The 23778-nt window shown below is 31.2% G+C and overlaps 1 protein-coding gene across 1 annotated transcript; it reads right to left on the bottom strand.

Moving 5' to 3' along the window:
* Window positions 1-5650: 5650 nt before the first annotated feature.
* On the bottom strand, window positions 5651-11845 carry LOC123229989 (DEAD-box ATP-dependent RNA helicase 42). The gene is made up of 11 exons (XM_044656067.1): window positions 11300-11845; window positions 10883-11217; window positions 9852-9929; window positions 9557-9659; window positions 9308-9396; window positions 8526-8637; window positions 7422-7475; window positions 7284-7332; window positions 6594-6694; window positions 6390-6502; window positions 5651-6291 (listed from the first exon to the last, which is right to left on the bottom strand). Exons 1-11 carry the CDS (start codon window positions 11675-11677, stop codon window positions 5952-5954), a joined length of 1752 nt encoding a protein of 583 aa, XP_044512002.1. The 5' UTR covers window positions 11678-11845; the 3' UTR covers window positions 5651-5951.
* Window positions 11846-23778: the final 11933 nt, after the last annotated feature.

The raw sequence follows: 23778 nt of genomic DNA, 5'->3' as shown, positions 1-23778 counted from the left end.
ATTATTGATTAGTAAAAGACAAACGTTTAGTTACTGGGTCTGGGTGTTTATATATCTTTGATAGGACAGATATATTGTATTATATTTTCTATGCGTACATCAATCATGTAATAAAGAAAAAAAAATAATGACACATGCTAACATCATAATTATAATTGAAAAATTATACATATTATAAATTATATCATAATTAATATAATATATTAGATGTATTTATAATATGATATAAATTGATATATTTTTAAAAAAAATAATAATATAATATAAATATATATAAAAAATTTTAAATTTTTATAGGTATTGATGATATTTTTTTTCAAAATGAGCATATATTTATTATTTTTTTATTATTTATTTCTTATAAACTTTACCATATGTTATAATATTATATGATATGATATAATACTTAATATATAATATATAAAATTGGATTTTTAATATATAATATAATGTACGATTTAATTACCATAACATACATAACCATTTTGTTGCATCGGATAATTAAAAGTACTGAGAATTTTTGGGAAATTCATGATGTTTTTAACATCCATGCTAAGAGCAAACAACTAGTCATTGAAGGCTAACATATATAACTTTATAAATAATAATAATAATTTCCAAGTGTTGGTTTTGGAATTTTTAATTTGTGGATCAAGCGTTATAAATTAAAGTTCATATTATATTTATACTTGAGAATGAATGGTATAAATAATTAGATTTACAACTAATGCTATGTAATTCCTAAACAACATTTGTATTAACTTAATGCAATAAAAATTATAAAAAAGGGCTTGTATCCTAAGCAATAACTTGGTTAGACAGATGTTATTTCATTATCCAAAAATATGATGAACCTAATCTGATTAAATCATCACAATCTGATGCGATCTACCGACTTTCCCCTATTAATAATTCTTTAATAACACTTGCTAATTTTTTAAATTAATCTACAACTCTAGACTACTCAATATCCAATTGTAGTACTAGAAAATGACCCCTTTCTCATTTCTCTTTCAATTTTGATTAGCAAAAGTTAACTTCATTTTTTTGTTAGTTAATTAAAGTATTAATTTGGATTTCTCTTCCTCATCATTTCATGTGGAAAAAGTTCTCTCAAATAAATAGAAGAAAACAAAAGAAGGTATTATAACCATTAAGAGAAAAAAGACAAAGCATAATGAAACCTAAATAAGATTAAGGCAATTGGCTAGATGAGGAAGAAGAAGAAGAAGATGGTGATTATGGGAGGCGTGGCTAAGAGTTGAAATAAGGATCTAGTGCCAAATCCTACATTAATTATTATTATTATAATATAAACTTTTGAAAGCCATTCTTGGTATACTCTTGACGTGCAATTTGCTCTTAATTTGTTGCTTTACTGTGGGCGAAAAAGAGGTTAATTAATTATTTAATTAGAATTTGATGTCATCTATGAATACTTGAATTTACATTTTTAATGTGTAACCCAAAGTTTTTTTGAATAATATATATATATATATATATATATATAATATATATATATAATATATATATATATTTAATATACAATTTGAGTACGAGATAATGTATTATTATATAATTGAACATTATTTTATCATTTAATTATATAATAATATATTCTTATATATACATCATAAAGTGGTCTAATCTATGCCCACTTTTAAGACTAAATTATTTCACCTGATATACATGCATGGTATTATTATTATCAATCATACAGTGAAATTAAAATTTCCTTTCATTTTACTCTTCAGTTGAACTTGTAACGTGAAACTCATGATATAAAAGAAAAACGATAGGTGTGGCCGAAGAAGGGCCTATCAATATTAAGAGGCTGCTGCCTCCGTCCAAAATATCTAAAAATGAAGGCCAAATGACTATGTCGCCCCCAAGATTTAGGACAAACCCAATTTTTCACTTATGAATTATTGAAAATTCAAATACTCATCTTTTTATTAAATTTTATTGTTATTGTCAAAAGTAAAATTTTTATTTAATAAAAAAATTTTAAAAACTTAAAATTTATCACATTTTCGTTTCTAAGTTTAAAAACTAACAAAGTTTCTTCCATACAAAGTTTAAAAAACTTACATTCTCTCTCTAGGGTTTTTACTGCAATTGTTAGTAGTGTTCTCCCTCTCTTTCAGTTTATTTTTTAGTCGTGTTCTATTTTTGGTCATCCTCTCTCTCATCGACTAGCGCATGACAAGATCGAGATCTCTTCGTCGTGCAACGAAGAGACCAAAATCTCGATTTTGTTGTCTGTTGCTCGGTGAGAGAGAGGACGGCAAATGATGGTTGAAAATTAACCGTGGTTGAGAGAAAAGCTAGGAAGAAGGGAAAATGTCGTCGAAACCATTGTCTTTGGTCGTCGACAGTTGTTGTAAAAACCGTACGGGGAGTGTAAGTTTTTCAAATTTTGGGTGGGGGAAAGTGAGATAAATTGTTAGTTTTTAAACTTAAAGGGGGGGGACGTGATGAATTTCTTGTTTTTAAAATGTTTTTATAAAATTATGATTTTACCCTTAACAATAACAATGAAATTTAACAAAATGATAAGTATTTGAATTTTTGATAGTTAACGGGTGGAAAGGTAATTTGGCCAAAAATGGAATCTAGTCAAACAAACATCACAGTGTGAACATGTTGCGCCAACTCTATTTGGTATCAACTTAATTATAATGCCTCATAATAATGCTAACTATATAAGAGATGTAATACCACATATTTTATATAGATGAAATTTATAAAAATTATGGGACTTCACATGCTTTTATATATATATATATATATAAATGAAATAAAATGATGGAATTTTGAAATTACTGTTGGACATAATCATTCATGAGATCGTTGCCTATCAATCGATTGATCAGCTCCATTTTCTTCTTCTTCTTGTGTTCCGTTCACATTGTGCAAAGAGGCTTCAAACACATTCATCGGTTCATATATCAGCTTCATTTTTCATTAACAAATTCGATGCAGATTCTTAATCATTCATATCTAACTTTATAAATTTTGGTTTTAAATTTTAAGCATTGTTTTTTATTAAAATTTATGCAATGAATGATTGTGGTTTGTGCTTAAGCTAGATATAGATGCCGAATCACGTTCTAATTCTTTTTAAAGCCCGGTTTACGTTGATTATTGTGTATTAATTGTTAAACAAAATTTAAATAAAGAACCCTTATTTGAGTTAGATTTTTTTTTTATCTATTTAAAAATTATTTTTCTATTTAATTACGCCTAAATCGATTATATCAAATAAATGAACCCCAAATATGGAGATCATGAAAAAATGATTTCGGACATGAAGTTTAAAGTGACTAATTAGTGGTGTGGGATTCTTGTTGCCATCAAAATGGTTGATGATTTGATAGAGATTTGAGAAGCTTAGTTGATGTCAACGTTTCAAGTGAAAAGGAATAAAACTGAGGTGGGTTAGAGTGATAATTAATAGAGTAATTAGTTTTAATCAAGTTGTATTAAGTAAAAGTAATGTCAATATCATGGGCGGTTCTCGAATTGCCTCCATCCATCATTCTCAGACGGCTCTACCACTACCACTACCACCCCTACACTTATCATTTTTCATATCTTACATTTTTTTTTTTCAGCAATTTTCTATTTAACCAATAACTTTCACTCAATTCTTAGAGTACCAAAATATAGAAATAATCAAATTAAATTTTAAATAAGTTAAAAAAGAAAGTATGAAAACAGCTATCCAAGCCACTTGTACCACAAATGAATAGATATTTTTTAGTTATTTCTTTTTATTGTTAATATGATTAGTACATCTTTAACACATACTAAATTTTGTGTTTTGTGATAGTGATGTTACTGGCAACTTTTCCTTTATTTTTTTTTTAAGGCCAAAAGATTTATTCCCACTCAAGGTTTAATATATTCTCAAATTTTCATCTACAAATGCAATGGAGATGCTTGGGAGACATTTTTGTTGGCTAAAATCCATCGTGTGATAAATCTAGATGAAGTGCAATGATCTATCGTGTGACGATTTGTCACATTTGTGGCCACTTTGTGGTTATTTTTTCGTTCAAGATGTGAGAGAGAGTGCCCATAGGTGGGAAGTTGGCCAGAGAACAGTCATTAGAGAAACAAAGGGAAGGAATGAAACTCTAATAGGGAAATAATTACTTTTTAAACTTTGGATGAAAAAAGATTATTAGATTTTTAAACTAGAAAAAAAATGATAAAATTTTAGTTTTTTAAATATTTTTATTAAATGACGATTTTATTTTTACACTTAAATGAAAATTTTAAAAGAATGATAAGTATTTAGATTTTTGAAATTTGGAGTTTGAAAATAGACTTACCTTTTGGTGGAAATAAGTCTTTTGGCCTTATTTTTATTCATTAAGTAATGGATTTTACCTTTTTTTTTTCTCCCTCCTTTAAAATCTATAAGATTGAGAATTGTGTGTCCCTTTTGTTGCAATTACAAAAGCTAGTAATGTGAACAAGAGACATTGTAATAAATATCTAACATTTATTTCATGAAATGTGATGCCACGTATACGATTTTAATTTAAGTAAGGAATGTAAAACAAAAAGTTTCATTAAGAATTTTGGAATGATTTTTGTTTTTGAAATTTATTAAACTTTAATTTATAATTACAAGATTTTTAAATTCCTCAAACATATCCTTAATAACTTTAGAAATCAATCAAAAGTAGTTATAAAAATATGCTTTAAACAAAAAAAAAAAAAAGAAATAGTAGTGAGAAGCAAGCAAGTCTTGTTATTTTGGGGCGGTTTGGTGGGACTAGAAAACAGAAGTTGTGCTTGTACATCAATGTATAAATAATTATAAAATACCTAATTTCTATGCTTTATCAACAATCCTTCTAGAGGCTTTACTCTGTAGCCTAACCTTAGGACTTGAAACAGTACTGGTGAGAGAGAGAGAGTTGGCTTGGGTGGGGCATGGGCTGGATTTTTCGAATTTAATCTTATTTAACGGTATTTTAACATCAAACTCTTAACTTAATTAATTTAATAATTATTTCCATACATATGAAGTGGCTTTTTTGTTTTTCCTTTGTTACTTCATGTGTTTCTTTATCTTGTTGAATGCCTTGCCGTCCTGGAAACAATTTTTACTTTCCTTTTCTTGTGGTTATTTTATAAGCATTGGTGATGCTGTGGGCTGCTGGAAGGACAGCTTAGATGTACTATATACTCTGCTATTTCTTTCTGTTGCTTGAACTTTAATAAAGAAAGTTTCATTGTCTCACAAGACACTTTTTGTATTATACATATATTCAGTATCCAAAAACCTTCGAACTCTACAAAATTTGATATACATACAAGAAATAATAATTCAATCTTTAAAATATAATCTACAATAATCTTTATCTTTGAAGGTTTCAACAAAGTATTCAAACCCCCAAAAAGAAAAATTAAATTGTAATCCAAGAGAAAATATACTCCCCCTTTCTACAAGGTTAGTATTGACATTTTCTTTTATCCTTGAGTATCACAACATATACAGATAATATATCATTATATAATTGAATGATTTTAATTAAAATTAAAATAACATTCAATCATATGATAACATATTATCTATATATCTATTTGTATATTTAAAGGCGCGTAAACATAAATATACCCAAAAGAGAAATACAATACAAGGGTTTTTGTTATTGAAATAATGTTTTAGGTAATAGTTTTGAGTCGTAATGTTTTGCCATTTACAGCACACATCAACTAGAGAGGTTATAAACTACAACAGTACTGATCGTAAAGATTGAGATTCCTTATCATCTACCTTGATATTTTTCAAAAATATAATGCTAAAAGAAATGAGATTATAACAGAAGTTATATATAATAGATATGAACCTGCAAATTTCATTTGAATAAATGACTTATTTTGGGGTATATTTCCAGGAAAGACTCCTGTGCAAGCCACCCATCCATGGCCTAGAGGAAGTTCCTTTGGAAATTTCCTGAGGAGAACCGGGAAGTTAAACCCTGAGCCATGTTTTCGGAATCAAGTTTTACATTTTGCCTCCCTGCAGAGAGGTCCTTCTCACGATCCCAAGGCTTCCATGGATGTTGGCCAACCCACTCTTCTTTTTGTGCCGGCTGTTTGGACTTTTTCTTTGAATGACTTAGAGCTTCTTCTTGATGCTTTTGAACCAATGATTTTGAGCGCTTCTCTTTATTGTATTTATCCACCAAATCTGCATCTGCACTTGACCTTTTCTTTTCTTGTTCATTTGAAGCAAGTTCTGAAGCTGCATTATATGCTTCCAAATAGCTGCACATGACACATTAGTAAAATTATAAACATGAAATGTAAGCAGAACGAATAATTTATTGCAAATGAATGCATTCTGAACATTAAGAAATTCCTACTTCATCTTAGCTTTCTGGGCTCTCTCAGAAGGGGTATCAGTCCAGACACTGGTGTCACCCCGACCTTCTTTAGTGCCCTTGCTGAATTTTGTTGATTGCATAGTCATGCCAGGCTGAGAAGAAAGAAATTGGCAGTTAATAGAAGTAGTCATTCAAATCACAGAACAATAATTGCAAGGCAATAGAAAGACTGAAATGTCTTACTTTTCTCTCAGGCGGTAGTGTTGTCATCCATTCATCCCTTTTTGGTGCTGTTTTAACTTCGACTTCTGCCAAGAGCTCATCATCACCCTCCATTGATATACCTGCCAGATTTATTTATGTACAGAGCTTTAGGCTAAAATATATACAATCAAAAGTATCATCGGTCCACAAATTCAAAATGTGGTAATTTATCATCATCAATTGAAACTACTTAAACCATACAAAGAGCACTGCCAGTACCAACATGGTACAGGGATCACGTGATGCAGGATAAAAAAAAAAAAAAATTTCATTATGCATTTCAGAGAATCCTTTACCTAAGGAAGTTAGAGATTTTAGCCTCACACTAATTGTTTAAGTTAAACTTGGTTTTACTAATGAGGTTTTCTTATATTACCTCAATGAATCTTTTTAAACAATAAATCAACAATTTTGTCGTCTTTTAAGAATTTTTTTTCTTGACCCTGTTACCGCTTCATTCAGTGTCATTATCTTGTATCATCTTACCAGTACCCTCTAGCCACTACTTGATTAGACCAACAAGTTTTCCTAAATAAACAGGAAAGCGGATCCTCCAGTTTTGTTGCAATAATGCAAAAAGAACAGAGTTTCTTGCATTACAACTGAGAGAGGCAGATTTCATGTCAAAACCAGTTAAAAGACAGTCCATAATGGCACAAAAAAGCTAACCTTGCAATCTTCTCCACTGAGCAGCTTCACGCATTGCTTTCAACTCAGCCTAGACAATCAGAAAGCATGTTTATTACATATAAGCCATTAAATCACTCCCAAAATTAAATGTGTAAGACATCAACAAAAAATGCAAACCTTAAATGCCTCCTGTTCTTCCTTGAGTTTAATTTTCTCGTCCAACACTTTACGCTACAACAAGCAGAGAAAAAAGGAACATATGAACAAGTCAAACATAGTTGCAATGATACCAAGCAGGATTAAAAATAAAAGATTTCATGAAACCATATATTCAAATAAGGGTGGATTCGAGCCAAGCGAACCCAAACAAGAGCCAGCTTGAGCTTGGCTCGAATCTAGAACAACCAGCTTGAGCTTGGCTTGCTCAACAAGGTAGTAACATTGGAGAAGGAGAAGAATCGCTAGAGAAAAAGAAAAATTGTTGGAGAAGAAGGAAAAAAACACTTGCAAGGTGAGCTCTGGTACTAGCATCAATTGTGAGCCAAACTTGACAAGCTGAAATTATTTCAACTCAAGTTTGGCTCATTCAAACCAAGCCTCAACCAGCTTGACTTGAATCCATCCTTATATTCAAAATACTATAAAATATAAACAAGCAATTTTTTCCCTTGAATGGAGAAAAATCATTTGTCAATTTACAAATGAAGAAACACATTTGCAATATCATATATTTACATAAGGCAATTTGTTCTATAAGAGCATTACATAAGAATTAATCTCCAGTCAGGAGAAGACACTAAACAAACAGATTGCAAGTTTGCAACAAATAAAAGTCAACAGATCCACTAAAAGATGACAGCCCTTTTATGTCAATGGCTCACAAACCAGTGCAGAAAAGAAAGTGATAAAGACGCCAATGCTCCAGAGAGAGCAGTATGCTTGAATTATGCAGCATGTTCTAATATTCCCAAATAGCACAACAAGATGATACAAGGTACCCAATGAAATAGATGCAAATCAATCAACAGAGTTGCATTGAACTTTGATTTTAATCCAACATTAAATCAGAATTGCAACCAGTTTTCCACACATTGGTGTTCAATCATGCCAGGAATTTTTCTTTTGTACATTTCTTTTCATCTTAAATTTGAAAAAGAAAATATATAATTGCTTCAGTGCATATTTAGGATCACTCAATCATGTAACAAAAATAAAAGAGATTAAAGCAAACAAAGGCAACTTTATTTTCAGACAGAAACCAGGGCAGCGTGGGAAACTCACCTTTTCTGGATCTTGTATTTCTTTAAAAGCTTTATTCAATATAATGAATGCTTGGTGCGCTTGAGGATGGGGACATTTGTCTGGGTGAACCAAAAGAGACAGCTTCCAGTACCTAGTGATATCACAGAACAATTCTTTAACACTGTACACTCAGCATAGATTCATAAGCATACAAATACGATGGAGAAATTAGGTAAGAGCAAAACATTATGTTCATTAACTAAAACAATGATGGCAAGTGTCTGCAACTTGATTTTCATGATGCCAAATAGAATAATTAAAACTCAAATTGCCAGAAAATTATTTTTGAGCTGTATAATTCACCTCCCAAGATTTTATTTCTGTTTACCTATACTCTTAGAGTTACATAGAAACGCTTACATTAGATAGTGAAAAAAATTTGCTGATAAGGAAATTGTCAATGAAAATATTCCCTGAAAACCACCCTTGCATTATTTCCATTCAAGTTTTCTAAAAACAATGGGACAAAATCATGCCATTGTCAAAGACCAGGGGCAGGCTAATATATAACATACTATTTGCAACCTATAACTCACAAGTCATGACCAAGAAAACTCTTGTGTCAACCAGTCTAGCTGTTGAAGGGAGAAGATATATCATGAAACAAAATCGCAAATATCAGAATATCACAGGAAAAGCTTTTGGAAGAAGCTCCCTTTTTCTATGTCCAAGCAAAACATTTGCAAGTTGCAACACCATGATTGGTACCTATATAGTAAGGTAAAATCTATATTCAAACAAATGATAATCAGCAGACTTACTTTTTCTTTATGTTATTAATCAGTGTATTGTGGTTTGCACCTAGCACCTCATATGGGGAATCAGCATCAACTCCCATAATTCTTGTGACCTAACAACTCAACATGAACAAAAAGGACAAGTTATGCATATAAAAGAGCTATTTAATGGAAAAATCAACAAATAGAATACTTATATAAGATCATAAAACCTCTGCAAAGTATTAATTATGATGCGATCTAATCGTATGCATTAGGCATAAAGCAAAAAACCTCTTCAAAACGCTCCGCCTCATTTGCTGATTCAGCTTCAGCAACCATTGCAGGTGGTGGTGGTCCTACAAACAGTTCAGTATCTTCCTCCAACTCAGCTTCTCTGATATTCATTTGTCAGAAAACACCAAATTGGAGTTACATCAACAAGAATGTATTTTTTCATACAACAAATAGTGTACACTGTCTGTCACCAGCAAGTCCCAAAGTAGAAACTAAAATAATCTATATCTAAAGAACCACAAGCATATGTACATATATGAAGAATCTAAAGAAAAATAATATAGAAATACACCTAAGTTCAGCTTGAGCTTCAGTTAATTTGGCCGCTGCAGCAAGCAACTCAGCTGATGGCATTTCAGGGCCAATCACCCTGCAATGAGAAGCAAGACCAATCAGTACTTTTAGCAACTTCTAAAGAGCATAATGTGTACCAACAAACAACTGAGTCATCATATATAAAATGTGATGGATTTACATGCATTGTAGCTTTTAATCAACTGTTAAGTGTTTTACGTATGAGTTTTAGAACAGTTTTATTAGTATTTCAATAAAAATTCAAGATCCAAGAACAGGATGTTTTATCATACTTGATGCTTATTCACAATGAAGATGTTGCAGCAACAGAAATAAGTTTTGGTTATTATATATAAATCACACTGTCCCACCAAACAGCCATAAACCTATCAATACTTAAATATGAACCTTAATGTTTTAGCAGGCTATTACGCTAGCTATTATCTACTACCCTTTATCTCCTATTTTCTGAGACTGTATAAAAGCTTCCTACTATTAACCAGCCAAGAAAACATGCTTCCACTCAACTTCGAGCTGACTCGAGTACATTCGACTCGAATGAACCAAACTCGAGCTAAAACAATTTCAGCTTGTCAAGCTTGAGCTCGGCTCAAGATCAAAGCCAGCTTTGGAGCTTGCTTCGCTGACAATTTTTCTTTTTCTTTGGCGGTGATTCTTCTTCGACATTACTGTTCACCTTCTCCAACATTACTGCTTACCAGCTTAAGCAAGTTGGAGCTGACTATTTTGGATTCAAGCCGAGCTCAAATCCACCACTGCCTTCAACTTACATTTGCAACTATGTCACAAGCTGCATGAGGTCTGGTCTATGAGACCTAATTCCTACTTATCTCAACTATTCCAACAACTAAAAACATTCCAAATTCAACTCATTCAAATAGCCATTTCATTGGACATGCACAACCTATAAAGAAAAGAGACATCCATCTAGCCAAACAGACAACAACCATATGCAAAATCCTTTAAACATTGGGATCTTCAAATCAAGTAACACAATCATATAATCACCTTCTTTTCGGACCACAAGAGTCATCCCTTGGACTTGGCATCTTCAAGCGACTATCATCGTTTACTTGTATATTTTCAGCCTCAGGTAATTCTGAATGTGCTTGTTCCATAGACACAGAAGGATCAACTTGCTGCTCCTTTGACTCCATATGAGATTGAATGATGGATCCAACAACATCCAAAACAGGACAAGCATTTTCTGGCCTTAGAAAAACTTCTTCTCCACTCTCCTTCAACTTCAATGAAACAAACAACTTCTTCAAACGCTTACTTAAAGACCTCTCAGATATTCCTCGTATGTCAACAGCTTGCCCATCATCAATCATTTGCAGAAGCTACAATATGCAGAAAAGAAGCAATTTTGATGATAATAAATTCTTTTTTTTTTTTTAAGAACTTATGAAGTACAAATTTTACCTGTTTCAAATCGCTTGCAACGTTAGCAAACTCACTTAATATATTGCGAACAACTTCTTCGGGATCCATCCTAGAGCTCTCTTGTTCAGAGTCCGACCTCGACACGTCATCAGTCGACGAATGATCCCTCTTCCTCTTCTCCTCTCTCCTCAATTTTCTTCTGCTTCTCTCCTTTTCACGCCCCCTATTCTTCCTCTTCTCTCTCTTCCTCTCCCTCTCCCTCTCCCTCTCCCTCCTCGACCTCTCATACCCTCTTTGCCGCTCTTTCCGGTGTCTCCGCCGCCTTCTAGGAGAAGAATCAGAATCGTCGGAGCCAGACGAAGAGGAAGACGATGAGGATGTGTCATCATCGCGCTTCTTCCTGCTTAGCTTACCCATCTTTGATTTGGCGAACACCGAAGTAGAAAGCTAATATTTTCGGAAAAATTAACGAAACTAGGGTTTCTGAGTTCCAATCTTGTTATTTGCTGAGTTGACTCGGAATTTTTAGCTGGAGTTCGTGGAGGTGACGTTGAGTTTTAGGGAGGAAAGGTGGTTGGCAACATAGAGATACAAAATTGTTTTAGGGTTATTTTTGTCTTTAAACTATATAGTATAAATCCGGTTATTGATAATGAAAAAGAAATAATAGAAATACCAAGTTTTTTTTTTTTGTTAAAGGAAAATATTTTTTTAATTAGATTAATGAATTTTAACCTAGTTTTTATTAATTACATGAATGCAATTAAGAATAAATGATTTGTCAAAAATGCCCACACGTCTACCCGTTTCCAAAAAAATTAAGGTAATTCTATTTCGATAGATATTCATAAATTAAGGTAATTAAACAAATAGGCAATTTTTATAATTAAATTAACTACAACATCATAATGTATACATCCACGATATAACTATTAGTCTATGTCTATTAGATAAAGAATAAATACGATAAAATTTTGACTTTTTGATAATTGTATCTAATATCTCCTATGATCTTATAATGATTATACCTTTCTCTCTTTTTGTTCTCGTATTTCATATTTATATGAATATTAAGGAGTAATTACATTTGAAACAGGATAATCGAAGATTTATGATTCAAATAAAATTCTAATAGTTTGTTTCTATTATACTTAACTAAAATGAAATATTGACAAGATCAAAGATATCTTGATTAGAAAGGTGAATATAACTTCTTGTTATGGTTACATATGTTAAAAAAAAAATTTATGTAAGTATTTCTAAACAAATTCCTTGATAGGCAAATTGCTCTTCATTGCCTCAAGTTGGATGTCTATCGATGATCATTATTGGATATCAAATATGAGAAAGATAAAGTGCCACCTAGCCGTTGGCTGGTGTTTGGTTATTGAACTTGATGACTTTAACTTATGAAAGGTTATGTCTCTGTTAAGTTCTAATGTTTTGATGATACCAAATACTAGATTAAAATCATTAACTTGTTCAAGACATAACTTAGATTATGACCAAAATAGGCAAAAATTGAAAAATGTACATTTACAAGTCAAGTAGAACCATGCATCACTGACGCACACTCTTACATGGCTTAAGTGCACACAAATCAACTTTGTGGGCACATATTGTGCATCTTGTAAGCATCAGTGTTATTAAAATTGGACCGGACCAGGGACCAGCTAGTTCAATTGTAAACCGGCTCCTGGTCTGGTCTAGTTCACCAAAAAAAAGATTAGTTTTTGTCTCATATATATATTTATAAAAGAAGAAAAATCGAATTGATAATGAATAACATTAAAAGAGTATAATTAATTAATTGGTTAAAATTTAAATATTTATTATTAAAAATAAACAAATATTAATTAGAGAGAATAATTTAATTGAATTAATTTTAGTGTGTTGAAATAAGTTAATTATTTATATAAGTTTTTTTTAATAAGAGAAAGTTTGATGAGCGATATTATATCATTTTATTTAAATATATGTTATTTATATTTAAAAACTATAATAAAATTTAATAACATTTAAGAAATATATTATAATTTAAAAATTAATTAAATCATTAAATTAAATAATAAATTAATAAGATAACTGATTCGATTATTACTCTAATTTTAAAAATACTGGTAAACACGCAATGCAGATGGGTTTTTCTACTTTAAACTTGCCAATGTTTACGTCGTTTTGTAATAACCTTTTTAAGTGCATGATTTTATTGGGACAAATGTCTTTTTCTTGTTCCTGTAAACTAGATATTTAACCAGCTTTCCTCTTCCTCCATGGATGAACCTAGAAAAGCATTTTTTTTTTTTTTTTTGTTGATATTATTTGTTTTGAACTAGCTTCTATTCTTACTCTGCACTTCAATTTTATTTTTCTCTCAAATTCTTGCATATTAGTTCAGCAAGTTTTATGAGAAATTAATCAGACAAACTCTGTGTAAATTTGTTAATATTAGATTTATGTTTGTAACATATTTTACTTTGATTTCATAGTGGACTTGAGTCAATTAAACAAGACTTCACAGATGTAAGTTATGTTTATTGTTGAACCGTGTAAACATTTTCTGTCCCTTTACATTTCAGTTTTACTTAGTTTGTTTGATTATTGATGAGATGATAATTAAAAACTTATTGAATCTGTAAATGGAAATTACACAAATCTATGATCATAGAAAAAACATACCCGGTTTAAAAATCTGAAATTTTGGTGATGATTAGTGATGCAATGCACTCCTAACAAAATCCACAACACACTTTGCTAGATTTACTTGTTTTTAGTAAAATTTCTTCCAAATAATAGAGTATTGGAGAGAAAAAAGAGTTATGTAATTTTTGCGTAAAAAGTTGTATCCCAAATAAAAGTTTCGCTTATTTATATTAAAAGGGAAAGTGGTAGTTAACTTCAATAACTGTCAAAGGTAAAAAGGTGATTCTCATATATAAAAAAGTTAATTTTGCCTTTTAATCCTAATAGATTAGGTCAACCCATCATGGGTAGATCGGATCCAATATCTCCTATGACACATGATGGGGTGATCAGAATCACAATACTCTTTCATCTTACAGAACAAAGCAATTCATATTGACAAATATGTTGTGAGACCTTGCGAGCAACCTACACTTAGGAGCTAATTTACTATATATCTATTAGAAATAATATAGTCATTTCAACCCGAAAAATAATAAAGCGTTTGTCTCGTAATACCCTAAACTTACTTGATAACACTAGCTCCTTTTAATCTCTCATTTATTATTGTGTTATATTCCTATGTATCCATGATTAAGTCCAATCTCCTATATGAGTGACATGATCAGCTGGCCAATGGACACACGTAATATATAAGTCTTCCTCTTCTACTCGAAATTTTCAATTTAAATTTAGCTGTTTTTCTAATCATATTCCATAGATCGAATCATTCATAGTTATAGGTTCCAAGATAAGATAACAATACTAAGAATAAATATCAAATAACAACAAGAGTCAAAGGGTACCAGTATGAGGTAATCCTTGTAAAGTCTCACACAGTGAAGGAATAGAGATTCATCCTTCCACTACTTCAAACGATCGTCTTATATATGCACACATGATATGAATCATGTGCTACAATTAGGGCTGGATTCGAGCCGAGCTCGACTCGCAGCCAGCTCGGGCTCGGCTCAATTTTTTAATGGCTGGCTCGAGTTCGGCTCGAGCTCGATTCGAGCCGAATTCGGCTCGACTCGAGTTCGGTTCATTTTCGGCTCGGCTCGACTCGTTTTTCATATCAAAACGGCACCATTTTGTATATATATATGGATCAAAACGACGTCGTTTTGTATAAAAAATTTTAAAAAAAATATATCAAGCCAACCCGAGCTAGCTCGAGCTCGATTGAGCCGAGCAGAGCCCGGCTCTTTTCGGGCTCGAACCGAGCCGAGCCAAGCTCGAGCTCGAGCTCGAGCTGGCTCGGCTCGAGTCCAGCCCTAGCTACAATGTGTATCTTTTCAAAATGCCATTACCAACATTGTACTTATCTTAGTTCAGTCGCTGCACTCAGCATCTAACTTGAGTTCTTAATCATCTCTCCAGTCTTGTAGGTATCCTTATTAATTAAGAACTCACATCTAACATTCACAAGTTATTTGGATGTGGAAAATCCAAATCAGTCATTTTCAAATTCATCAAGTCATGACCTCATCTTAATTGATCATCAACACGACATATCTAATAATACGTTTCTTGAGCAATTTTCATATTCTAAGTACGCTCTCTTAGTAGTATCAATCTTAAGAAATATGTCTCATATTTGTACGCTCTCTTCAACGTCCAAGATGATTGCTCGTATGAGAGGGCCAATCAAACTTGTGTGACATTATCATCTTGTTGAGTTTTCGAAAACAATGTGCATATCCATAAACACCAAAAATTCAAACACATAAATAAAATAAAATAAATTCAAATTCTTTGATGTTCTAACGTTGTGTTATAAGTACAATATATACTCAACAAGTTATCTATCATATTCTACAGAAGCAAAGAGACTGAATATGTGCAAGATATACATCTCTTGAAATTGGTTTAGTTAAAGGACCAATAACCATATTACACGTAGAAATATACTGTACCATCACTTCCTTCTTCGAAATAATGTCTCTGATAAAGTATATCTGATATCGATATGTTTGGTTCTATTGTGAAATTTGGGATCCTTTGTGAAAGCTATCGCAGCTTGATTATCACAATTCACAACTATAGGACCAACTGTTGCGTCCAGTATATCCAAATTATCAAAAAATCTTTTTAACTAAACAGCTTTTTGCACAGTAGCAGAACATGCTATGAATTCTGTTTCCATTGTGGATAAGGCTATGTATGTTTGTTTCTTACTGCTCCAAAATATGGCGTCATTTTGGAGTAAGAAAACATAACCAGAAGTTGATTTACATTGGTCTAAATCACCACCCCAATCGACATCCGAATAGCCAACGATACGTAAATATTTTCCTTGATAACATAAACAGTAATCTATAGTACCTTTTAGATTTCTTAATATCCTTTTGACAACTTTTCATGTTCTCTTCCTGGATTCGATTGATATCGACTAACCAACCTGACAACAAAGCATATATCGGGACAAGTACACATCATTGCGTACATGAGAGTTTCAACCACACTTGAATAAGGTACTAGAGACATTTCATCTCTTTCGTTTTGAGTCTTTGGACACAAATTTTGGCTTAACAAATCACCTTTTGACACAGGATTATCTATAGGCTTGTATGTAACATCCCTCCCTAAAAGTACTACCCATCAAAGGAGAAATGTTACGAATTAATATTCGGAGCGTCTATTTTTTTCTTTTTAAAAAAATACTTTAAAATAAACGCATCATTAAAAGTGTTTAGGAAGTATTCCAAGAAAACTGAAAATTTGGAAGAGAACAAAAGATGTATATACTCATATGAAAACTCATCTGAAAGCATATGAAAACAGGGAGTAATCATATGTAACTATACCATAATCTCAAAAAGTCAAAAGTCGATAAGAACATGTCACTATATGCATGTAATATAAACCAGAGATAACCTGCTCCAGCCGGATCTACCTACGCTGACCTGACCCTGCCTCGCAGCTACTTCTATCACCTGTACCTGCAATCAGGAAAGAAAAGGGAGTGAGTGATAAGAACACTCAGTAAGGGGAAAAAATCAAGTAAACTATCTTTTTTTTCCTGTTCTAACTCACTTTTGGGACTCAACCTCACATCTTAACCTCTTTAAGAGATTGAGAGGGTAATTTAGTTCACTCTTTACTATTTGGGTCATACTTTGTCCCATCTGGTGTCTATTTGATACGTTCTGGAAGCTAACTATAGGGATTTGACATTTTTCTAAGCTCAAACTCTTTTTCTTTCACTACACTATTTCTGAATCTGAATTGAGCTCTATTGCGAGCATGCTCTATTGCGAGCGGACCCTACTAGGGGTCTATGTCCTACTACGGATGTGTCCTACTGCGGACGTACCCTACTATGGGCGGTGTAGTGTAAAATGCCCCCTCATAGTTTATAGCATGCATACGAGTCTTATATCTTACTAATTTTGCTTCCATTTAAATTTATTCATAACTCACCAGACATTACTCTTGGGACGACCCCTAAATCTTGAGCCCCAAATTCATTTTCTTGCTTTTCTTTCTTTTTTCTTTTCTTCTTTTCTTTTTTCTTTTTTTTTTTCTCCTTTCTTTCCTTTCCTTTCCTTTCCTTTCCTTTCTTTTCTTTCTTCTTCCTTTCTTTCTTTCTTTCTTTCCTGCCCAAAACTACGGAATACTGTTCACACAACTCACAAGTAATAGAAAAACAGCTCCAATACACTCTTTTGCTACTCTTTTCGTTGTGTTCTATTGGTCTTATTTTCCCTAACTCATTTTACTCCAAATGTTATACTTAATTACTTCCATTGCATACTTAGGGTTGAGGAGGCTGACTTAGCTTCGAATTTTAGCTTTAAAAAAAGCGCTATAAAATCGATTAACTTGTGACAATTGGTCTATAATGGAGGGTACCTAATCAAAATAGAGCTGAAGCTTGGTAGTGTGCTATGCTAGTATGTGGATTGAATCGATCCATTTTTTGGACACTATTAATCTTGGCTTGACTTACAAAAGTCTTGGTCATGTAAAAACCTGTAAAAAATAGTTTGTGTCAGGTTTGACAAAAAGCCCCGCAAGTTAATTTTATATAATCCAAAATAAATAAAAAATTTAAAAAATTAAAAGAATAAATAATGTATTTTTACAGGTCCATCAACCCAAAAATACACAAAAATACAATAGTGCCCTTAGCTTCCGTATTTAGTGGGCTAGATTGGCTGTCAGGATCTGCATTTTTATGAGCCTTATCACAACATAATTCATATCCCATTAAGTTTAACCATTTTCAATCAAATCTAACCCGGTTTTGCCCGGCCCATTGCAGGCCCTAATTCAACCCAACCACCCCCCCCCCCCCCCCCCAAAAGAGTATGTTGATTTTCTAAGTTTCTCTCCATTAATTTTAAAAATCTCTATTAATCATATTATTTTTCCTCACAAACCTTAAAAACTAACAATTTTCTCCAATCAAATTTTTCAAAAACTATATTTTTTTCCTAGGGTTTTCAAACTTTCAAATCCAATTTTTTTGACGACTACCGATAATCTCCAAACACCTATTCTTTCTCTTCGATACCTCCTCCTTTCGGTCATATATCTTCCGATGTCGTGTGACATCATTGTCGATGAAGACGACACATCTTTATCGAGATAATTTGACAAAGATGATTTGTCTTCGTCTTGATACAGACGCGTCGTTTTCATAGACGACGATGTTATATAATGTCGGAAGATGTATTACTAGAAGGAGAAGGCACTAGAGAGAAAAAGTAGGTGTTTGAAGATTGTTAGTTGTCATTAGAAAAATTCAATCTGAAAGTTTAAAAACCCTAGAAAAAAAAATATTGTTTTTGAAAATTTGGATTGAGAAAAATTATTAGTTTTTTTGGTTTAGGAGAGAAAATAAAATAAAATTTAAGTTTATTTTTAATATTTTAGATAAAATAATAATTATTTATGATTAAGTTAATAAGATTTTTAAAATTAATTTAAAAAAAAAAGAAAAATCAGCATACATGGAATGAACGGAAAATAGTTCTTTGGCCTCATACAAACAATCAAACCCACTTTCGACTTCTTCGGACAATAGTTGCGAAGGTCCTTGTCTGATGTCCTTGCTGTCTTCTGCCATCCAGCTGTCCACAAAGAAAGGCAATCTCGATGTCGGCTACTTTCTAGCTTCTTCTATCGAATTGGCTTGATTGGAGACACTTTGCAAAAGCATTTTGTCTGCACCATTAAAGTTTATCTTTATTTTGCCGTTTCGAATTCCAGTCACATTCTGGGCCTCAGCAATAATTTCACATAGCATGAAGGCACGTTCTTCTTGTCAGAATGTCCTTGTCTGCTGTTTGCCAATTGGAACGCGTTTGGTTCATCATGCTTCTTTGCTTTGTGGCCAATGCTCTGGGTCCTATCAACTGACAACTAAGGAATCTTGATGGGTATTAAATTCCTTGCCTGTTGCTGGTTCAGTTGTAGTTATGTTTATTTATGCAGGGAGGTTCAGTAACACACTGTGTTAACTGTTGTGAGGAAGCTTGAGGGTCAAATGGGATGTATTCAATGTACGAGAGTGAAAGTTTAGATGTTTTAGTAATATTTTAAAAATAAATTTTTTATTTATAATAGGTCAAAAGTCTATTTTATCCTCAAATTTTAGTGTATTTTTAAAATCATATTTTTAAAGTTTAAAAAATCTGAAATCTCATATATGAATTAACTTTTATTAAAAAAATAAAGATAAAATAGTTATTTCATTAATTATATCAAAATAATATAAAATTTATTTTTTTTTCTTTACCGTTTTAAAAAATTAATAAATTTTCCCTTGTTTAAAATTTTCTAATTTTTAAAAGTAACATTTGTCCGCCCAAAACTTAGGGTTTATTTTTTAGAGGCTCTCCGACCATCAGAGAAAGAGCTTCAATCCGCCATTTCACCGGCCACCTTCGAAGCTTCCAAATGACCCACCGAAGACTCATCTTTATCGATTCTAGATGAATCAATGGAGATACGAGTCTTCATCAATTCCAAAAGAATCGACGAAAATGCTCATCTTCGTCAATTCGTTTCTTCGTCGATTCAAACATTGAAGAGTATGAATTTGCAATCTAGCATTCTTGTTTTTCATTAATTTGATAGTGTTTTTTCATTTGATTTGTAAATAGGATTATTCAACTTTATACAATCCAATGCACAATAGAAAGGGATAATGGTTGTAGTTGAAAGTAGTCATATTGATGAATAATTCAATGAAATCATTAAATTGAAAAATAAGGTACTAACTTTGATATTAATTTTTTTTTTATGAAGTGCATGTGATATCATTGTGAAAGATATATTTAGCTCTATTAAACATTATCTTTCTATCTAGTATATGTCTCGTTTCATTTATGATATTATCATAAGGATTGTTTCATTTTGGATTAAATAATATGAATTGATTTATTTTAGATTTTTTTTTAATCGACCACTTATAGTGTTTTTTTTTTTTTTCTAAGGTTACATAGTATGAATGGGTTGATTGTTTAAAGTTGCATTTCATCAATTATTAGAGTTTAATAAGCTTGATAGTACTATTGTTTTTTTTTTTTATTAAACAAAATTTATTTTTGAGGAACCTAAATTTTTTATTTTTTTGACACTATGTAATTTTAGTTATTTATAACAAAAAGTTGAAGTTTGAATCAATCACTTCATTGTTAGTTATACATATATGGTTCTACATTTTATTAATAATTAAAAATAATACAAAAGCCCATCTTTAATTTTTAAAACTGTTATGACTATTACAATTAACATTAAATGCCATAATAATTGGTGAGAAGAGAATACTTTTGAGTTTTTAATGTCAATTATGAATATTGATACAAATTATGATAAGAACTTTTAATGACAATTATAAATTATAATAGTTATTCTCTAGTAATAATTGCAAATACCGATGTAAATTATGATAGTCATCTTTTAGTGGTAATTGCAAATGTTGGTTTAAATTATGATATTAACTTTTTAGCAGCAATTGTAAATACCATTAAATTGTATATTAACTAACTTTTGGAAAAAAAGAAAATTAAATTCAACGACATTTCTAATGTCATAAATAAATGTCATAACATTATTGAACTTTTACTGGTGTTTATTTTGTATTTATATTAGGTCTACAAATAATTGTCGTTAAAACCTATAGTAACACCAAATTTAATGGCATTTGCCTTAATACCGTAAAAATAATAGTGAAATTTATAAATACCACTAAAAACTCTTTTTGTTGTAGTGTGAATGACATGAAAGCATGATACAAGCTAAGAGATGAAAGTAAAGTAGCTTGGGCAAATTTATGAATTGCATGAAAACATACCCATTTTTTAGCGTGAGACTATTGAAGGAAAGTTGCACGTCCATGTTTTTCATGAATTGTTGGAGAATTCGAGTTTTACAAGAGACTTGTTTATATAGCTATGTGTGTGGGACTAGATCTCATCAGTTAGGGAGTTTTTACGAATGCTCCTAGAAAACATATTTTCTCATGATTAATATTTTTTTTTAATGTTTTTTTTGAAGTTTATTGTGATGGGGCACCCTTGAGTTATTTCATACACACCTGCTATAGGACACACCCGTTGTAGGGTGAAAGTTTTAGTAGTGCTAAGATTTTGCACATGAAGAGAGAGATTACACTAGTTTATGTTTGCTCACATAGTTAGGGTACCAAATCTATCTGATCAACATAAATAGTTAAAGTTTCAAGAAATTTGTTATGAAATGTTCTCAAAGTTATAAAATATTTTTAGCATGCAATGCATCTAATATCATCATTTTTAGTGATAAATGATAAGTTTCCTAAATGCCGAAAGTTATGAGATAAGATATGTGAAGCAAGGAAGAAAGAAAAGAATAAGTGAAGAAAAGTAAATTAAGGTGCCTAAATGGTTGACTACTTATTGGGTGTTTAGCACTCATTTCATTCTACATTTTGCAAGTGGCAGGCGAGGAGTGACTTCAGAGATCATAGTCAATGAAGGTAGTGAGGGGGCTGATGATGTTAAGATGTTTTTATCATTTATGATTTCCTCACATTAAGCTTGGATTCTTCTTTTTTGTTTTAAATTTTTGTGAACATCTTTTGCACAATTTTGTGTCTTGTTTGGGATAAATATTTATGATGAATATTGATTGTTGAGGTTTTAACTATGTTTTACTTTTGCATAAGTTTGGTTGTATGCATGTATGTATGTATGAAGTTTAGTAGTAACGCTCTCTCTTCGGATGCATATTTACCTTGGAGAATAATTGTCTTGAAGGAGGATATGAAGACTGTCATGGTTGGTGGTTACTACTGGTTGGTTCTTGATATAATGTTTTAATGGTTGGTTACTAATTGAGAAAAATGTTGGTTGTTTCAACTCAGGTGATTAATCTTTTATAAATTGGGGAAGCCTTTTATATATATATTCAAGTCAACACAGTTTAAAATGAATGAATTTAAAATGTGTTGTTTTGTCATTAGGATGAGCTGAAAAGTTCAAAGATGATGAAGACAATATCATTTCTCCTTTCCTCTGTTTTCTTTGTTTTTGTCTGAAATTAGAGTTAGATTTGAATCGAAAATAAGTCTAAAAAGAAGTTTAATTTAAGTGAGTTCAAACTTTATTTTGAGAATTAAATAATAACAAGTTAGAGTTTTATAGGTATTCAATTTGTCAATCTTACGAATCTAAAAAAATTCTATACGAATCGATTAAAATAACGTTATTTAATTAATATATATCAAAATAATATTATTTTAATCTTTTTTGTTTGATTACAGTATTAAAATACGCTTAAAACTTGAATTTGAGTTTAACTTTTCTTAAATGAGTTGAACTCAAACAACTCAAATATCTTAAAATGAATTCAAATTTGGGTTTACTCAAATTGAATTTGTTTTGGCTCGAATTCAACCTTTTTGGCAACAAAAATTGGGGTTTATTTGTAGGGCTAATCGAAAGGCTCTAATTGAGTAAATTTGTTTCTTTTGTACTAAATCGAAGGGGTCCTGTTATATTTGACGAGGATTTGCTATGTTGTATAAATTGGTGAGCGCTTTCTGATTTCGTTGTTAAAGATAATAAGAGTAATTTTAGGAATTATCTGTTTTTCCTTGTTTTTTCTCTTGATTTTTTCAATTATGAGTCTGATTTCTTGCTTGCTTTACAACTACAAACAACTGCTGAACACAGGGTCATATCTTGACACTGTGAGAATGAAGAGGATGAGCCACGCTTTAATAATTACAATAAAATTATTTTAATAAATAATATATATAATTTTTATGTAAATAATATATAAAACTTTATATATAAATAATAACAGTTTATTATATAATAAGATATTATTTTATTTATAATTTAAAATTATTTAATCATATAATAAAATATTATGATTAGTTAAATTACTTAATACTGGGCACATAATTTCTCAAAAATAATAAATAAAAAAAAATATAACAGAATTATGACATCATAGGACTAGAAAAAATTGAGTGATATTTTAAGTAATTGAATGGCCAAAGGACTATTTCCCACCCAAGGTATGCTTTTTTTCCAAATTCTCCTCTCCTCCATTAATTTTGAAAATCTTATTTGTCTACTTATAGGCTGTTAAAAAAAAACAGTTTTAAAGACAAAACTGTCATTTTTTTGTAATATTAAAAATTAACTTAAATTTAATTTTATTCTTCCCTCTAAACCCTGAAAACTAACAATTTCTCCTAACCCAAGTTTTCAAAAATAAGATTTTCCCCCCTAGGGTTTCAAGACTTTTAGATTGAATTTTTCGACAATGACCGCAATTTTCAAGTGACGTCTCTTCCTTTCCGGTGTCTCCTCTTTCCGACCGTGCGACGT

Source organism: Mangifera indica, chromosome 11 (assembly GCF_011075055.1).
Source record: "Mangifera indica cultivar Alphonso chromosome 11, CATAS_Mindica_2.1, whole genome shotgun sequence".
In the NCBI taxonomy this organism is placed as follows: Eukaryota; Viridiplantae; Streptophyta; class Magnoliopsida; order Sapindales; family Anacardiaceae; genus Mangifera; species Mangifera indica.
Note: the sequence above shows the minus strand (reverse complement) of the source record. Positions and strands in the feature narration are given on the sequence as shown.